This window comes from Dryobates pubescens, chromosome 18 (assembly GCF_014839835.1).
Source record: "Dryobates pubescens isolate bDryPub1 chromosome 18, bDryPub1.pri, whole genome shotgun sequence".
Lineage (NCBI taxonomy): Eukaryota > Metazoa > Chordata > Aves > Piciformes > Picidae > Dryobates > Dryobates pubescens.
Window position 1 is genome coordinate 17,526,686 of NC_071629.1, and position 16,701 is coordinate 17,543,386.

Genomic DNA, 16,701 nt, shown 5'->3' on the forward strand with positions numbered 1-16,701 from the left:
GCCAGCATTTTCACCTAACACGAGAGTTCAGAGAAAGTAGGAGCTTGGCACACAGGGAATTTATTTAGGTTACAAAAAGAAACAAAAAGGTGGATGATACGACCTGTCCAAAGCAAGGAAGGGATTTCATGTTCTGAAAAGTCATTTGGGAGATCAGTGAGTTCATGCTGTGCTGTGCTTTGGAAAGCAGTTTCAACAACTGGCTCATGCTTGAAGCGAGAGCAGCAATGCATTCACGGATCCTAAAGCACTGAATTGATTGTTAATGTCTTAATTAGTGTTGTGTGCATCAGAATTACTCTTTTAGTCATAAAATACAGAAACAGAATTGATGGAACTGAGAAGCAGATTCATTCCCTAAACTAGAGTACAGTTCTGTGCATATGTTGATATTAAACATAAGCTACCCACAGAATTTTTTCTCTTTGTTCTGTGCATATACTAAGTGTTTCAGGATTATGAATGGTGTTTGTAATTTCCTAAGCTACAGATAAGAGAACGTGCTGCTTATTATGATCCTGAATTTAGGCCTAACAGGCAGTGCTTTGTTTATTATTATTTTTTCCCCGCTATCTTGCTTGGCAAGACAAGCTTGTAAATGGCATTGGAGAAGCTGAAGATATCGTCATAATTTGTACCCCAAATTTCTTCAGCACTTTAACTTAGATAGTATATATTCTTTTCTTTCCAGGTGTGGGCTTAAAATCTCTGTGTCATTCTTTTCTTTCTATCAGATCCATTTTCTTTCAGTGACACATGAAAATGTCACAGACCTTTCTGTTGTGAGGACTTGGTCTGGATCCCAGTTCAGTCTCCTTCCTTTCTCTTGATGGAGAGCACTACTGCAGTCTAGAGTTTCTGCATGTACGTGCCTCATTAAAAATCATGGTGTACTGAAAGGTAATTAGACTCTTAGTGAGTGATTCAGTCTGAGTTCTAAAGCCAAGAGTTACCTGAAGCTGGACTTGTTGGAAGGTGCTCTTATCTTAATTGTGGTTCACCTCTGCATGTAAAAGGACCCAACAATAGAATCAAAACACAAGTGCTTTATTTTAGGTTAACTAAGATAATGATGTTACTGGACAAGTGATAAAGCACAGCTGTGTCACTGCCTTCCTTCACCAGTCCCTGTCATTGTTGTGATAAGGCAACTAAAATACAGAGACTGCTGGTCAATGAAATGTTGGCATGCAAATTAGAAGTACAAATGCACATCTATGTGTAAAATGTATCTGTTAAAAATTATCTTTGAAAGCTTTTTTCAAATTACATGTTTTGAGTTGCAGGACGTTGTCATAATACATAAACAAAAAATGTTGCCATTTGGGCAGACTTTCTGGTTTTTCCTAAACTTTAAAAGATGCAGGGGGGTGGAAATCTGAGAAAGATTTACGTAAAAATAAGAAGCGTATTATGCGTGATGTATCAATTGCTAAGCATAAGTAATCTATGCCAGAAAGCTTTACCCATTTTTTGGGGAAGAAAAGTATGATGTGCCCAAGCTAGCTAAGACACTCTCCAGTTTTTCCTTTTGATGTTAAGGTGTTTAAATCTCCACCCATAATCATTTCTAACGTTTCATTTGAGCTTATGAACATAGTTTCTTTTAGCACAGCTAGAGTTCTGCTTTGTCATTTAGATACACTGTTGGCCTAAGAATGTGCTTTTCAGTACCCTTCTTTATTTCTATTGAAGCTCTGTTAAAAATGCAAGATCTTTATCTGGAAGGAGTAGTGTTTCCTTGTTGCCAGTAGTAGATTTGGTTGTATATAATCATAAAATTTTGTTTAATACTACCATTTGTACAGAATGGCTCCAGAACTTTGAATGATTAAGTTCAGTGTCCTTTCTGGCAAAAATATTTCAATATAGAATTACTTCTGCTGTTGCAGTTCATACTAGGACCTCTCACTACGGTGTACTGAAGACCTAGTTTCTGATAATGGAACAAATGCATGGGATTGGCTCCCAATTTATGCAGTATTTTATCTGTATATCAAAGCATGACAATGGGCTTGATTGTAGCTTGTCCCCTGCAGAGAGTATGGCTCTGTTAGAGAATAATTCTGGTGTGAGTAGTGACATATTTGAGAGGTAACATATTAAGGGAGCTGTTTCAAATCTGGAAGCTGCTCAGTAATGAAGCTTCAAATATGTGTCATTTATACCTGTGTGTGTTTAAATGCACACACATAAATGTATGTACATACAAGTGCCTGGGAATTAAACATGTCATGGTACAACTATATCACATGGATAAATGCATTCATATGTATGTATACTTGTGAGACAGATTTATCACAGGGTATCTATGTGTGTATGCACACATCTAATGCACTGGTATACTCTGAGGTAGACATGCACATGCTATGCTATTTGGAATCCCTAAACAGACTACAGCCAGGACTGTTCACCTGACACCAACAAGACATTTATTCTCTTAATAAATATAAACTTACTTAGCAGTATGAATTGAGTAATCAATGACAGTAATTCCTGCAGATTATGTGCTTGCTCATCCATTTCCCCTCCAATGGTTTGTAAGACTTTTGTGAAAGACTACTTCCATCTGCCCTCAGGCAATAGGAAATAAATAATCATTAGTATGCTCGGAATGTAGTTATGGTACAAATACTGTCTAGACTTAGAAATCCACAAGCTCATTTGCTTCATGTAGACTTCATTTCACTTACTGAAGTAATTTATATCATTGGCTCTCACTGTAGAGCTTCTATTAAATGTGGGCGTAGCCATCCCTGCTCTGCATCGTGACCAGAGACCCTTTGTATTTATTATTCAAGAGACACTGCTCCTAATCAAAATGTATCATTTCACCCCTTGTTTTAGGGGAAGACTCTTGCTCTGATGCAACCTTGTTTTAGAAAGGATTAGTCTGTCCTTTGGTACTCTTACTGCATTACTGTAAATACAAAATGCTTAGCTTGAGTGTGGGGACTAGCTAGTGTTTGACACTAACATGAGATTAACTGCTTGTACCATTTTAAGGAGTAAAGTGCTCTGTCTACCAGACGTGTGCTAAGCCTTCTGTAGCATGCAGTCTGTGCAGCTGCTTTCTCCAAAGATGTAGATGGGATTGATATTTTGTTTTACAAAGGAGGAATTAATATAGGCGAAATAGTGAAGTGAAGAAAATCTTACCACCTTTCATGTCAAAATGACATTGTAGATTCTCTTTCTATTATGAGTAAATAGCAATATAAAAAATAATAATTTAGCCAGGCATGGATTTAGTGAGGCAAAGTTAACTGAGCTTCATTCAGTCTTTGTGCATACAGAATATTGATAAATCTAGGTGCTTGTATCTGTCTGCCACTAACATGAAAAAGATCTTGGCAATATGTTTAATATAACTTTGCATTCACCTTGTTGATATTAATCGTATATATTAATAGTAATTCTGTATGATAATACCTTAGGTAGTTGAACATAAAGGTTTAATTTCAGTCATTGTATTTTTTATCTATCTTGTAAATCCTTATATTATAGTGGTTTGGTATACACATGTTGATGGTGCTTTATTTCTTTCCATCTTAAAGTTGCAGCAGCTCGCTGCAAGCCAGCAGTAAGATATTCTCTTTGGGAAGAATATTGCAGTCCTTCCAGCCGGTGTCCTCCACCATCCACAGATACTCAGAGACATATTAAGTGTTACAACCTTTTCTGTTCTTTTTGATACCTATTTATGGATCCATTCTGTATGAATCTGTGTATTCCTTTTTTCAACTTGTTTATGCTGTCTACCTCCACTGTTCCTGGTGTCAGCAAATCTTCTCAAACTTTCTTTTTTTTTCCAGTGCTGGCCTTTCCACTGTGTATGGGGGCTCTTAATTCTCCCAGAAAGCTCTGAGGGTGGCGAGGTGAATTGGTTATGGCCCTTGATTTATTTTACTCTTGAAATATGGTAAATATTTTATTCAGTACAAGGGAGTGTCCAGGCTTCACACAGGCTGCTTCCTTATTTTTTCCCCTGGTATTGCTTATTGTGGGGGGTTATGGAAGGCTTTTTGTGGTTGTTGCTGGTAGGTTTTGTTTTTCTCCTTTTTTTTTTGGGGGGTGGGGTGTTGTTTGGTTTTGTTTGATTTTAGTGTTTGCCTTATTGTTCCTATCTTGAAGTCAAATATTTGTGTACTCTATTTATTTGGTTGCTCTCTCCTGTAGCAGTATTAAGTGGAACAGTATTGTAATTGCTACTGCAGGGAGGCTTTCCCAGTAATAGTAATAGTTCTTGAATAGTGTTTGTCTGCCACTGAAGACCAAGTGCTACTTTTCCTCTAGATTATTAGAGTAGTTCTACTAGGGTGTGTAATTTTCTTGTGGAATGATGGGCCAATTGAAGGTGAACAAGCCTTTGTCTTGTGACCGCCAACTCTGAGGAGCAGAGTGATAGTCTGTTTAGTGTGTGCATTTATGCAGTGGCTTCAAAGAAACGGCGTTTTGCTGCAAGTGGCATTTATGCTTTGATAAATTAAAACCTTACAAGTCTTTTAAGAAATTTACATTATTTTCTCTGAAAGAGTAAAAGGTATTCATGTTACCTCCTCTTCACATTACTGCAATAGTAAATCTCTAATAAAACAGTTTATGGGAGGAAATGTAGATAGCTTATTACAGTCTCTCTTTCTGTATATATCTTTCCTGTTATGTGGTCTTTTTAAGCATCTCTTGCAGAACAACAGCTTCATATATTGTTTGAACTGAAACTTGTACACTTGCCTGGGTGAGCAAAAAAGTAAACAAACAAAACTCCACACAAAACAAGCAAAAAAAACCCCCACACCAACCAAAAAAAGAAACCCCAAACAACCCAAATGAATGAAAATGTATATTCTACAATGCATTCTGTTAATTCAGTGTGAATATAGAAGTGAATCATATGAAGCACAACTTTTGACTGCAGTCTTGCTTGGATAGGGTTCAAGCTTGTATGTACATCATTTCAACTGTTTTCTAAACTGTTTTCTAAAACAGAGTTACTCAATATATTTCCATTTTCATCACAGAGGCTAAGACTTCTTATTTGTTATTGCTTGCTGAATTCCTGTGCCCTTGTAAATTCCACACAAAAATAAACTCTGCTAAGTGGTCATGCATTTAAATACTTTCAAATTGCTGAAAACAGTTTTAACTTTATCTGTTATGTTTCCACTTACCAGCTGCTATTCTTTTTAAGAACAAAATTACCATTTGCATCCTCCTAATTTACTTTAAATTCTAGTGTTTTAGTTCAGTGCTGTTTGTCTCCCTATCCCAACTGCATAACAACCTATTCAAATATTACAGTAATTCAAGTTCTTCAGTTCAAGCAAAAATGCTTATCTGACAGTAGCATCAAATGATGAAACTACTGCAGCCATAAACTGAAATATTTGACAATGCTTATTACTCAAACTACTTTAGGGGTTGATTTCAGAATTAACTCTTGATTATTATATTAGTAGTTACAAAGATGCTGTGTCAGTGTAGATTTATTTTCTCTCAGTTGAGCTAGGTTTAAAAAGCTGTTCCACAATAATTTTCAAGGAAGTACCATTGATGTAATCTTAATATCCAGCATAAAATAGGTAAAATTGAACATAAAATCAAAGTTATGTCTGTTATATGTCTGATAAAGACAACTGTTGGTGTCTTATGTATTTGAACTTCTTGTGAAAAGTTATGTTATTGGCCAATATGAATCATTACTTACAAAGAATATAGAATAGATTTTGTTCCAGCAACAGCTGCTTTATTTACAGGATTTATTCACCCACCCCTCCACCCCCCATACTGTTTGTCAGGCCATTCTGAACCAAATTATTGCTATTCTTGAATCTTACTGTTTGTCAGGCCATTCTGAACCAAATTATTTCTATTCTTGAATCTTATTGTCACAGCATATGTTGAATAGGAAAAGAAACAGGTCTCCTTAAATTCTCTGCAACTTTTGGTCCTGGGGTTTACTGTAAAAAGATAATAGAAAGCAGAAATACCTTTAAAAACCCCAAGTGCTTATCTTGAGTACCCAAAGAATCCTTGGGTTATGTGGGATGCAAATATACAATATTAGCTTTGTAGAGCAGCTGCTTGCAGTCAATAGAGGGTGTTGACTTGGCTGACTACTGAACAGTAGATAATGTGCTGGATGTTCTCATCTCTTGTTCCCCCTATCAAAAGTTGGTTGTGGCACTGTCTGTTTAAGAATTGACCAGAATTATATGCATGTCACTAAAGATCAGGTAGTTTGTAGATTATCAATCTCTTCTGAAACAGAGTGCGGTGAAGATACTGTATACTTAGTTTAGAGGAAGGATGCAAATTGGTGTAGATGTTACAGGGCTCTTTGGGGCAAGGTGGTAGTGAGGTTGCTTGCTTGGCCTTGAAAGCACATATTTGTTAACTGTACAAGAGGAGATAAATAAAGGAGGGTGGATTTTGGATCTCATATACATCTTTAAATTGAGAGGAAGTGTTCTTGCCAAACCCTTCTTTATGATTAAATTGAGAATAAGTGGACTTGATGGATTACACCATAAATGTCAATATTGTGGAGTTTGTTTTAATATTGCAGTTTGACCAGGAACTTCTCTGCAGAGACTCTGTCATGTTTCCTCTGGTTCTGGAATTTCATTATTAACCTCCAAAACAGTTATGTCATGATTATCAGTGGAGGTTTCTCTCAGGGTGAATCAATTAGGGTTGTTTAACACAAGTTGAAGAAACAGTGGTTTATATAGGAATGGCATGTGACAGAGTAAGCAGTGTTTCTTTAGAGGAGTCTTTTATTTGTGCTGTAATTATCAGTTATTTTTATTATTCAGATCTACCTTTGATGTTAACAGAGGGTTTCACATATGTTGGTTTCCAGAAATCAGTTTAGTTTGAATAGAGGAAAAATATTTGATCTTTTCTCCATGTCTGTTCCTTGAATCATTTCTGTAACAGTCCATGCATTAATAAGATCATTCATTTAACCAACTACATGCATTAATAAGGTAAAATCTCTTTGAACTTGAGCTACACTTTAATCTTTGAATTAGATTTAAAAGAATGAAATATTATTTTTTTAATCAATAAATTTAAATAGAAATTGAATAATTTGAACTAATGGTAGCATTAAGTGGTGACATTTCACCATTAAATATGATGATTTGGTGTGTTACATTAGATATTTTCACTTAATTTTTATGAAGAGTAGGATTTTTATGAGCAGTAATTCAGAAAAATGTGAAGCTACTTAATGGAATCATTCTCCTTAGTACTGTATATACTGACATTGTTTTCCGCCTTCTGATATCCCTTCTGGAATCTGGAATGTTTTTAATCATTGTACATTCTTTCTTAGTTTCAGCTCAGACTTTGAAGAGCAACCTTGACTCAATGAAGAATCAGATCCAGCGGCTAGAAAAAGACATTGCGAATTTCCCTAAAACACAGGATGAACATGACAAGTTTGTAGAGAAGATGAGCATATCCTTTTTGTGTATTTTCATTGGTGATCTGAACATTCTGATCATCTGGTCAAGTATGTCCAGCACTTGAAGACCGTTTTAAGTCACTTTTTCCATGCTTTAATTCTAGTGCGGTGAGAAGCATAACAGAACGTGCTCTATGTCAGAAAACACATCACTGAGTATTATGTGAAGCATTTATAGACATACTTCCAAGGTGAAACCAGTAGTTTTCTTGGAGGAAGTAGTTGTAGTGACCGCTCATAAACACAGCATGGAGGTTTTTGCCTTCAAGAATGGTATTTAATGGTAAGATAACTGTTGAGTCATTTCAGGCTAGAAAACTGTCAGCAGTGGAACTGAGAGCAGTTATTATTTTTACTTCAGATGTGCTGGCTTTTTGAAGAATTAATAATGATTTTTATTTATATATTTTAGCAGCACTTTAGGGGAAAAAAATCTTGTGCATTTCTTTGTGATTTGTCCTTTTTTGGTAGGGAATAGAGGCTGTGGGTTCTTTAAGCTCTAGTAAGTAAAATCTATGGGATAAGAACATATGATGTCTGTCTAGCCCATTTTCATTCAAACTTTCATATATCCATCTTTGCTTTTGCTCAAAAGTATGAAGAAACAAGTGAAAATAAGTAGAGTCAAGAATCTCATAAAATTGAGAAAGAGACTAAGTGAAAGTCTTTTTTTTTTTTCTCAGAAATGTTCAGGGTTTTATTTTGCACAAAGCATAGTTCTGTACATATGGAAGTATTCTGAATAGGGTACATGGCCAACTTCAAGGCTTTTTGTAAACTTAAAAAAGCTCAGATAGTTCATGTGGCATCATACTGCAACCAGACAGAATTCATGGGTTTTTGGGTTTTTCAGTCCTCCTCTTTATTTCCTTTTGATATCTAGAGCCATTTGTAGTTGCTCTTCCCATTATTAAGTGGAGGTACTGAAAGGGTTCTTTTGTCTACTGTGCATTTGGAAGTAAGTTTTGGGGGAATTAACTATCTGAATGGATTCAGTGACAGAAGCTCACAAGAAGATAGTATCTTCTCTGTATGGATTTATTTTAATTTTCTGACAAGACTGAAGACAAGAAGCTTAAGAGAGACAACTGATGACTAAGTGGAAAATTGTTTCATGTTGCATATGAAACACCACCTTGTCTTTTCCACCTTGTCTTATTTTCAAGGTTAAGAGTCTTGGTAGTAATCACATTTGTCAATTCTGCTAGTTAAAAAGAAAGGTTATTCTTTCCCTTAGATACATTCACATCAGGAAATCTTATAATAATGCCTTGTAGTTGTCCTTTACTTTGTCATCGTGTGTGTAGGCTGAACACTGTCAAGCTCGTTCTACTTTTGCTCATAAATGAGTTTAACATATTGAAGTGCACTTCTTGCAACCGTGTTGTCTTGTTAAGCTTGACAGCTCAGCTATACAGGTTATATACCTTATTTTTCAGTTGTGTTGAGTAAATACTTTGCATTTGTTGGTTTGCTACCGATGTATTTAGCATACTTGCAAAAATGATTGGCATTGTTCAAGTGATTTGGAGTGAGAAAGAGCTAATCAGGTAATGCATTCCTTTCTCTGCTCTGTGGTTTAACCACCTGAAGTTTTTAAAGAAGAGAGATCATCTGACAATTTCAAGAAGTTTTGTTTTTAAAATACATGTACTTTTTTTTTTCTCTTGGCAGTAGTAGGAAGATCCAGTGAAATTTTGGAAAATTAATTGTTGAAGGTCTCCTGGGCAGCCTTACTTCAGTGCACGTACACTGATGTCACAGCTAGATTACCAGTTCCTGGTAATTAAAGTAGGCACCCTGAACTGCAGACGTCTGACAGCTTTTATCGTATAGTGAATTGAGTGGCTTGACAAAATAGATAAAGGCTGTGAGAAATGAACTGATTACGCCTAAGGATTTATGTTTTCATAATTAATAGATGACCTGATAAATGGTGGTTTTCTTTTTTAAAAAGTCATCTCCAGTTATCTCAAGTGATGAAATTTGTTTCTGCTTATAATTGAATATTTTAACTTCTCTACATTCCCTTGTTTTTTTTTTTTTCTTTTTAGACTGAAGAATAAATGTCTGAGGGGGTAGGAGGGAAATGATATCTTAGTTTCCAATACGTATTTCTTCTGTTTCTGTCAGTTTGGTGAAGAGTTGTTGATACTGAAATTAGAAAGTTAAAGAACTTTAGGCTGAGCATCTCTCTAACTGCTTGAGTGTTTCAGAAAATTTGAGATGTGTCTGAATATAAATCATCTCTCAGTGGAGACTTTTAAGATGCAGGAATTTATGGTATAATTAAAGGAATTGTTTCTTTATTCCTGCTAATGCACAAAGCTGTTTACTTGTAGTGTGCATGAGACTGTCTTCAGAGAATATGACAGGAATATTGCTTGGTATCATGCTAAGGCAGGAGATCAATTATAACAAAATACTATTCATAATACTCATGCCTAACAATAAAATTAATATGAATAATACAGAAGCAAATGCTCCGAAAGAGGTCACTCAGTTTTACTTTTTTAAGCTCTTATAGCAAGTGAGGGTTTTTTTGTGAGTGACAAAAAGATTAATAGAAATTCTACCTTCATTTTTGTCTGTGGTTTTATTCTTGACCTATTTTGAAGCAGGATAATTCGTGATTCAGAGTCAGTTCTTATATAAAGCATGCAAGTATTCATCTCAGTACATGGTACTTGATGTACCTCTTGAATGTTTCAAAATAACTTATATTTAATTCCTAAAGAAGTTTTGAAGACAGAAAGAGTAGTATGTCACTATTCCACAAGCTGTTAAAAAGTTGCAACGTATTGCAGAAGTAATATATTCAATTAAATGTACTCCATTGAATTAAAATTAACTTCATGTACTTTTGACTGCAGTCTACTAATTTGATACATATCAAAAGGTTATTTTAATACTTTTTTATTAGCTACAAGCTGAGGAAAATGGGTTAATATTATCTGAATGGTTTGTATATAAAGTAAGAGTATAAGCAACAAAATTAAGTCATTTGGTAGTGGAAGCACTCGCAGTTTTGCAGCTCTTTCTGTGGAGCCATGCATATATTCACATGAAATAGTTCTGCAATTAATAACAATATAACAATATAGTAGGATCATCTGATTTGATTTCAAGCATGATAAAATGGGCTCAACCAATAATGTTATAGTCCACTTCATACCTGCAACAAAAAGCATGACCGTGTACCATCTTGTACATATACAATTCAAGTAGCTGAAATTCTGCTACATCTGTAACAGAATGTACCAATCATCTTTCTCTCAACTATGCACAGTGATGGTGGTTTAACTCCTTTTGGTTTTAAGTTCTAGCCATCCTGGCGCTTAAAAAGCTGTTGAAGTTTTTTGGGACCTGTTTGTTAGATGTCTTCTCCTCCATGTGAGACATTTTATACTGTGATCAGGTTACTTAAATTTTAAAATTTATCTGCAATATTGAAGTAGATTAATTCTATTAGGACTTGTTTTCCTAGCCTATTTTTTAATATGCATGGGAAATACTGATTACAACTTAACACACTGTTTCAGTAATTTTATAGCTTCATAGGCAGTAAGAGTAAAAAATGTAATGCTATTTATCTCTTTTACTATGTCATAAAACTGGCTGTTTTCACCATCATTGTAGTGGAATTTTACATTCAATTAGCAAGCCCAGTTCAAGTGTACTTCCATGATCAGTACTTGCTGTAACACAGTTCTGCATCTTCTAAGTCTGTGGTGTTTGTAGTGAATACTGGGGATTTTTTGAGATAGATAGTTCTATGCAATACTTCTGTGAGATTCTGAAGTGGTTTGCATAGTTGCTGTCATGCGAGGGTTTTAATTTGCCTGTCTTAAATTGTGTGGGTTAAGTAATATTTAGGGTACTCTGAAGTAATTGGGATCATGAAGCTAACCTCTATGGTTGACCATCAGAAAGAGTTGTTTTCAAAATAAGGATTATAGCTGTGCTGTAATGGAAATTAGAATATAGTGTGGTTAAGCCAAAATTAAATCAGAATGATTAAAATACTCTTTCTGTCAGCTTTATGGCATCTTAAACCACTTGTGTGATTCTTGAGACAACTTCTTCATGATCTCATCCATGCCTCGAATTGTGCTTTATTTGAAGATCAAATGGTAAATGACTTTAAATGTTGAGAGAGGTTTCTTTTATAATTAGCACAATTTCATGCAGCACTTGGGAGTCTGGTTCAACAGTTTAGAAAAACTACAGACTGTGACAAATCTGACTTTCACCCCTTGTTTTATTTCAGTGTTTGTGCTTATGAGATGATTTATGTTTTTTAAAGTGAGATCCTGTGACTTTTATACTTACTTGCTGGAGCTGTATATACTGTTTTCTTTTTCATGCTGTTCAAGCGTGACTAGTTGGGGATTGAAGAAGATACTCTGATTCATTTGGTTTAACTTTAAATGTTATTAAGAAAGATTAAAGACAATGGAATGAAAAGCTGTTTCAGAGGGAGCAGATGGGAAATTGTGGAAAATCCTGACTCAGGACTATATATACATAAAACTCAAATGCCACCTCTTCCCCCATCCCAATGTGCACATGCACCCCATCAGTGACAGAGGTTTATCCCTGTAAGGCAGAAGCTGTGAGCTTTACTCTGAGAAGGAAGAGGTGGCAGAGCTAGGATGGCAGGAGGGTACTCAGTTTGATCATTAGCCTTCAGGTTTTTAGGTTCATTCTTTTCATTGTCCTGCTAGGTAGTGAGACTGACTTTTTGCTGATGGTTATACAGTTGGTAAACTATATTGCATGCTAGTATGTTCTTAAATGAATATTTTGTTTGGTTTTTCTGGGTTTTAGCTTTGTCATTTACCCTAAAAAGAGATATTTACATGCCTAATCTTGTTAGAATCTTCTGTGTGCCAGAGCAATAAATGGCACCACTGGGTTCTTCTAACTGATTGCATGCATGCAAAGAATTAAAAGCTTATTTTTCAAGAATTGCAAAATTAAGGGAACTGTGAATGAAAGGACAAGAATTACTGCAGATAAATTTTCAAAGCAGTATGCATTCATTTTACCATTAACTAGCACAACAGTGATTTGTGAACTAATTTTAATGTTCAGAAAGGAACAGCATTCATTAAACCAGAATCCTTTTTATGAAATAAGAAAGCTGCCTTCATGAAAAGCATAAATTCTCGTTTGATGTGTATTTATGCTTGTAGTTCTATTTATTAATGACTTGCTTCATAACTAAATATGGGTTTTATTAGTTCCTTACGTGATGTGCTTCAGTTGTAATGAAATGATCTAGGGAGAAGTCTACTTTAAGCATGTGTGGGACTTTTATGCAATGACAATGTCAGAAATTGGCTAGTAGTTTCGTTGCACAATCCACTGTACTGCAGAACCTCTTAGAGTAGGCCGCTAGGGAAGAAACAAATGTAGTCTGACTCAGAATTTCAGCATCTGGAAATGACTGTGAACTTTCCCCCTCCCCCTCACTGGCTGAGCAGTAGGACATCATTTACACACTGACATGGAGTGCTGAAAGGATGTTAATGGCATTAACACTCTTGTCATATGTTAACACTTGGGATTTCCTTCTAGCTTGTTATGGAAAAATAATTCCCTGAAAGTGTTTTGAGATGTCATTTTTTGGAAAGCCTGTTTCTGGTTTTCAGACAATTTGAAATGAGCTGGTGCCTTCATTTCAGCATATGAGAATGAACATTAATATGTGAATTTGCTCCTAACTAGGAACTTGGCAAAAGTAACACCAATGGGGGAAAATTTCTAGGAACTTTTTTATATGCCCCTCCATTTGAGATGTAGTTACTTTTTTTGCTTGAATGTGCTTTTGAAGTGTAAAGGTATTTTCAGTACTTTGAGAACTGGAAATGAACTGTTGAATTATTTTTCCAAATTCTAGGTTGTGTGCAATCCTTAAGACACTTGGATGCATCTGCTTTTTCTTGCAGTATTTAGATAAAGGTCGCCTTGCTCTCCACAAAAATGACAGTTCAGAACACTTCATTGGAAAGTGCAGTTCCTGACTAACAGAGGTATTTTGGGGAAAAAATGGTTATTTATCCAGATGAAATTATTTTCCAAACTAGTGTGAGAATGCAGTCAGCTAGAGAAACTTCAGAAGAAAAATAGTAAGAGGACAATGGAAAGTAGGTAGTGGATGGGAGTATGAAGACTGAGAATCCAAGTTTTCACATAAGGGGCACAGGGTCAGAATGAAGAGGTTTAGAGATACCCTTACCAGTGGCAGGAGAAGTTAAAAAAGATGCCAACTTTCAAGTTTGACCTACACCTTGAATTTACAGATGTTTTTCCTTCTTTGTAAGCCATTGTAAGCTCAATTTGGAGAACACTTTAAGCAGGAAATATTAGACCTATTAAGCTGTAAATATTTTTATTTCCTGTTAATTTTATATTTAGTACTTGTTTTGGTTTTTTCTATGCTTGTGTCTCTTTAGAATTGCAGTCACATAGGTAAACGTATAGGCATCCTTCTGACTGTAAGCAACTTTCCTGTTTGGTGTTCCATTCTCTGGATTTCTATTGCTCTAGTGCCTCCTTAATTATTTAAATTGTTCATGTTGCAAGGGACTTGATTGAAAAGAGAATGGCATTCAAGTACAAAGAATACCATTTTCCTCCCAACTACAGACTTGGGTCCCTTGTTAATGGGGTATTAAAGTGCTCTTAAGATCTTGCACCTTGTAGTGTGTATTCTGTAGGCTTTTTACTGAAATTTCCATAGCTGATTAACAGAATGAGCAAAGAGCAAAAAAACCCCAAACACCTTGTAGTTGATGTACACTAAATTTTGCATCCAGACAAGCTGATGTTGTGAATTACCAGCTTTGAGATTTCAGTGAGTTGCTTGACTGACATCTGCCAAATGTGTTCCCCCCAAATCTCCATCATTTTGTGTTGCTCCCAATGCAAGACTCACTGAAATACATTTTTGAAAGGGAAATCAACAAAATATCATTTTATGAGAGGTTATGTTTAAACCCCTTTTATCTCTGAACACTTACATCACATTTAAATGGGTATGCTAAAGCAGCCGAGGCACTTGATTGAACTGATTGTACTTGCAGTTCTTAGAAGTACATCTGAAGGTCTGACTTATTTCATCAACACAGGCAGAAAATCCCACTCTTGAAAGCGCTGTGGTAGAAGATAGGAAGAATTATGATTTACATATAATCTGCTTTTCTTTTCTGGACTAGCAGCTTTTTTAGAAAATGCCAGGCATCAGTGAATAAACTTGGTGGTTTTTTCCCCATACTTGAATTGCTAATTGTTCAATTTCATAGTATCTCAATATTTTGAACCTTACTGAAGAGCTGACACTGCCAAGCTTAAAATCAGATTAAAGGCCATTTGTGCTATGCTTAGTTATGTATATTCAATTCACATTATTAAGCTAGAGGATAAATAAAGGGAATGATTTTGTTGAGCCCAAATGTACTTATGTTGTTTACTTAGTCTATAGAGAGTGTGTCTACCCAGCATCTAAAATGATCTGCTTGTGCAGACTACCCAAAAGGTACATGTTTAAAAATTAGATAATCAGCAGGTCCAAAATATGGCCAGGAACAATTGCAACTAAAAGACATGATAAATGTGACACGTGCCAACAATCTCAATCCTGAGCAGCAGAGCAGTACTGAAAGAGGCAATCTTTTGGGGTGGTTTTGGTGGTGTTTGTCAGGGGTTTTTTAAAGATTTTTGTTGTTGGGTTTTATTGGGTTTGTTTGGGAGTTTGTTTTGCTTGGTTTTTGTTTTGTTTTAACAGATCATCTTGTTCGGTGACAAGCATGACATAGCTGTTGCTATTCTATTTCATTTCCAGTGAGAAATGTCACTGTGGCCTCTGTGGCATTTACTAATTGTTTCACTTACCTAATTTTTCTCTCTGCAAAAACTAAAAGAAACCCCCACTAAATTTCTCTGAAATATTTGCATGAGTGCTGTCAAATCTTATGTAAGGAGATATTTTTCATGAAGGTCAGTAGACATGATTGAATCAGGTTAAGTATAATGCTTGTGCTACGTGTAAATATTCTAGACCTGCAACACATTTTCTTACTGCTTTTGTTGTAATATGAAGCAGATGAAAGTTGTGAATCTTTGTGCAAAGTTAACTTACAAAGATATCTTGCTGAGAGATGGCAAGCTATTTTACCATCTTAAGAGAATAAGACTTTGTTTCTTGTTTTACTGGAAACCATTTGGGTTTGGTTTGTTATTTAATACAGTACGCAGTGCTGCTGTTAGTTGTTTTCCCAAATAAACTTATTTGTGGAAAAATCAATCAATTTGTCATGATAGTGTTAAAATAGTTATGGGAATTCTGGGAAATACTTTTTACTATTTCAGAGTTCCGGCACAGGTTTTTATACTACCCATTTGAAATGAAACTTTGATTTTGTTCATTGACTAATGTGCTTTGGGCATCCATGGTTACTAAGATGCAAGCCCTGTAGAATTAGAGAGAGACTTTCCAATTAAAGACGAGTTTAACCTTGTAGAAAAAAAAGACTTTTGGTATCTTTCAGCTTGATCAAGTCCAGACTTCTCAGGAGACAGTAATGTTAAGTATTTTCTCCTTAAACTGTTTCTTTGACAGAAGTGGATTTAGGAGTGAAGGAGGTGTGAGAATAGTTGTATATCTTTTATTTCATCTGAGTAAAAGTGATAGTAAGAGGTATGTAAGAAACTGTGACAGAAGAAACTGCTAGTCCTCCTACATTAAATCTGTAAATTTAAACAACCTGTGTGGAGTTATAAGGGCTTCTTGTAGGGTATACAGGGTAGCAGGTTTAGCTTGAAGCAGAGCAAACATATTACCATTTGCAAATTTAAACCCATCTCCTTTGTTTTGCTGCCTCTCTGAGCTTTCACAAAGCACATGGAAGGTTTTTTAAATAAATGTGGGTGGGTTGGGGGGGGGGGGGGAGGGGGTGATCATGGTGGTTCATCACACCAAGCATGAATTTTTCCTAAAGATACCCTGAAATCTGGTGTTTTCCTCTGTGGTGCCATATGCATCAAAACAGTTGTTAGTCTGTTTTTATGACATACCAGCAAATAATAGAGATACTGCTGAGATATTTGATGATAATTGGTTAATTTGATATGTTCTGTGTTGCTGAGTGAAAAACAATTGCTAAACTTCAAATTGGTTAGGTTTAATCTGGCAAAATTCCAGATGTTTATTGTTTTTATCC

The 16,701-nt window shown here is 35.5% G+C and overlaps 1 protein-coding gene across 1 annotated transcript in view; it reads left to right on the forward strand.

Annotated features, from left to right (window-relative positions):
* DIAPH2 (diaphanous related formin 2) overlaps positions 1-16,701 on the forward strand; it is a 229,682-nt gene that overhangs the window by 103,698 nt on the left and 109,283 nt on the right. The window contains exon 24 of the mRNA XM_054169316.1: positions 7,343-7,466. Coding sequence (XP_054025291.1) covers positions 7,343-7,466 — 124 coding nt within the window. The remainder of the gene's footprint in view (positions 1-7,342; positions 7,467-16,701) is intronic.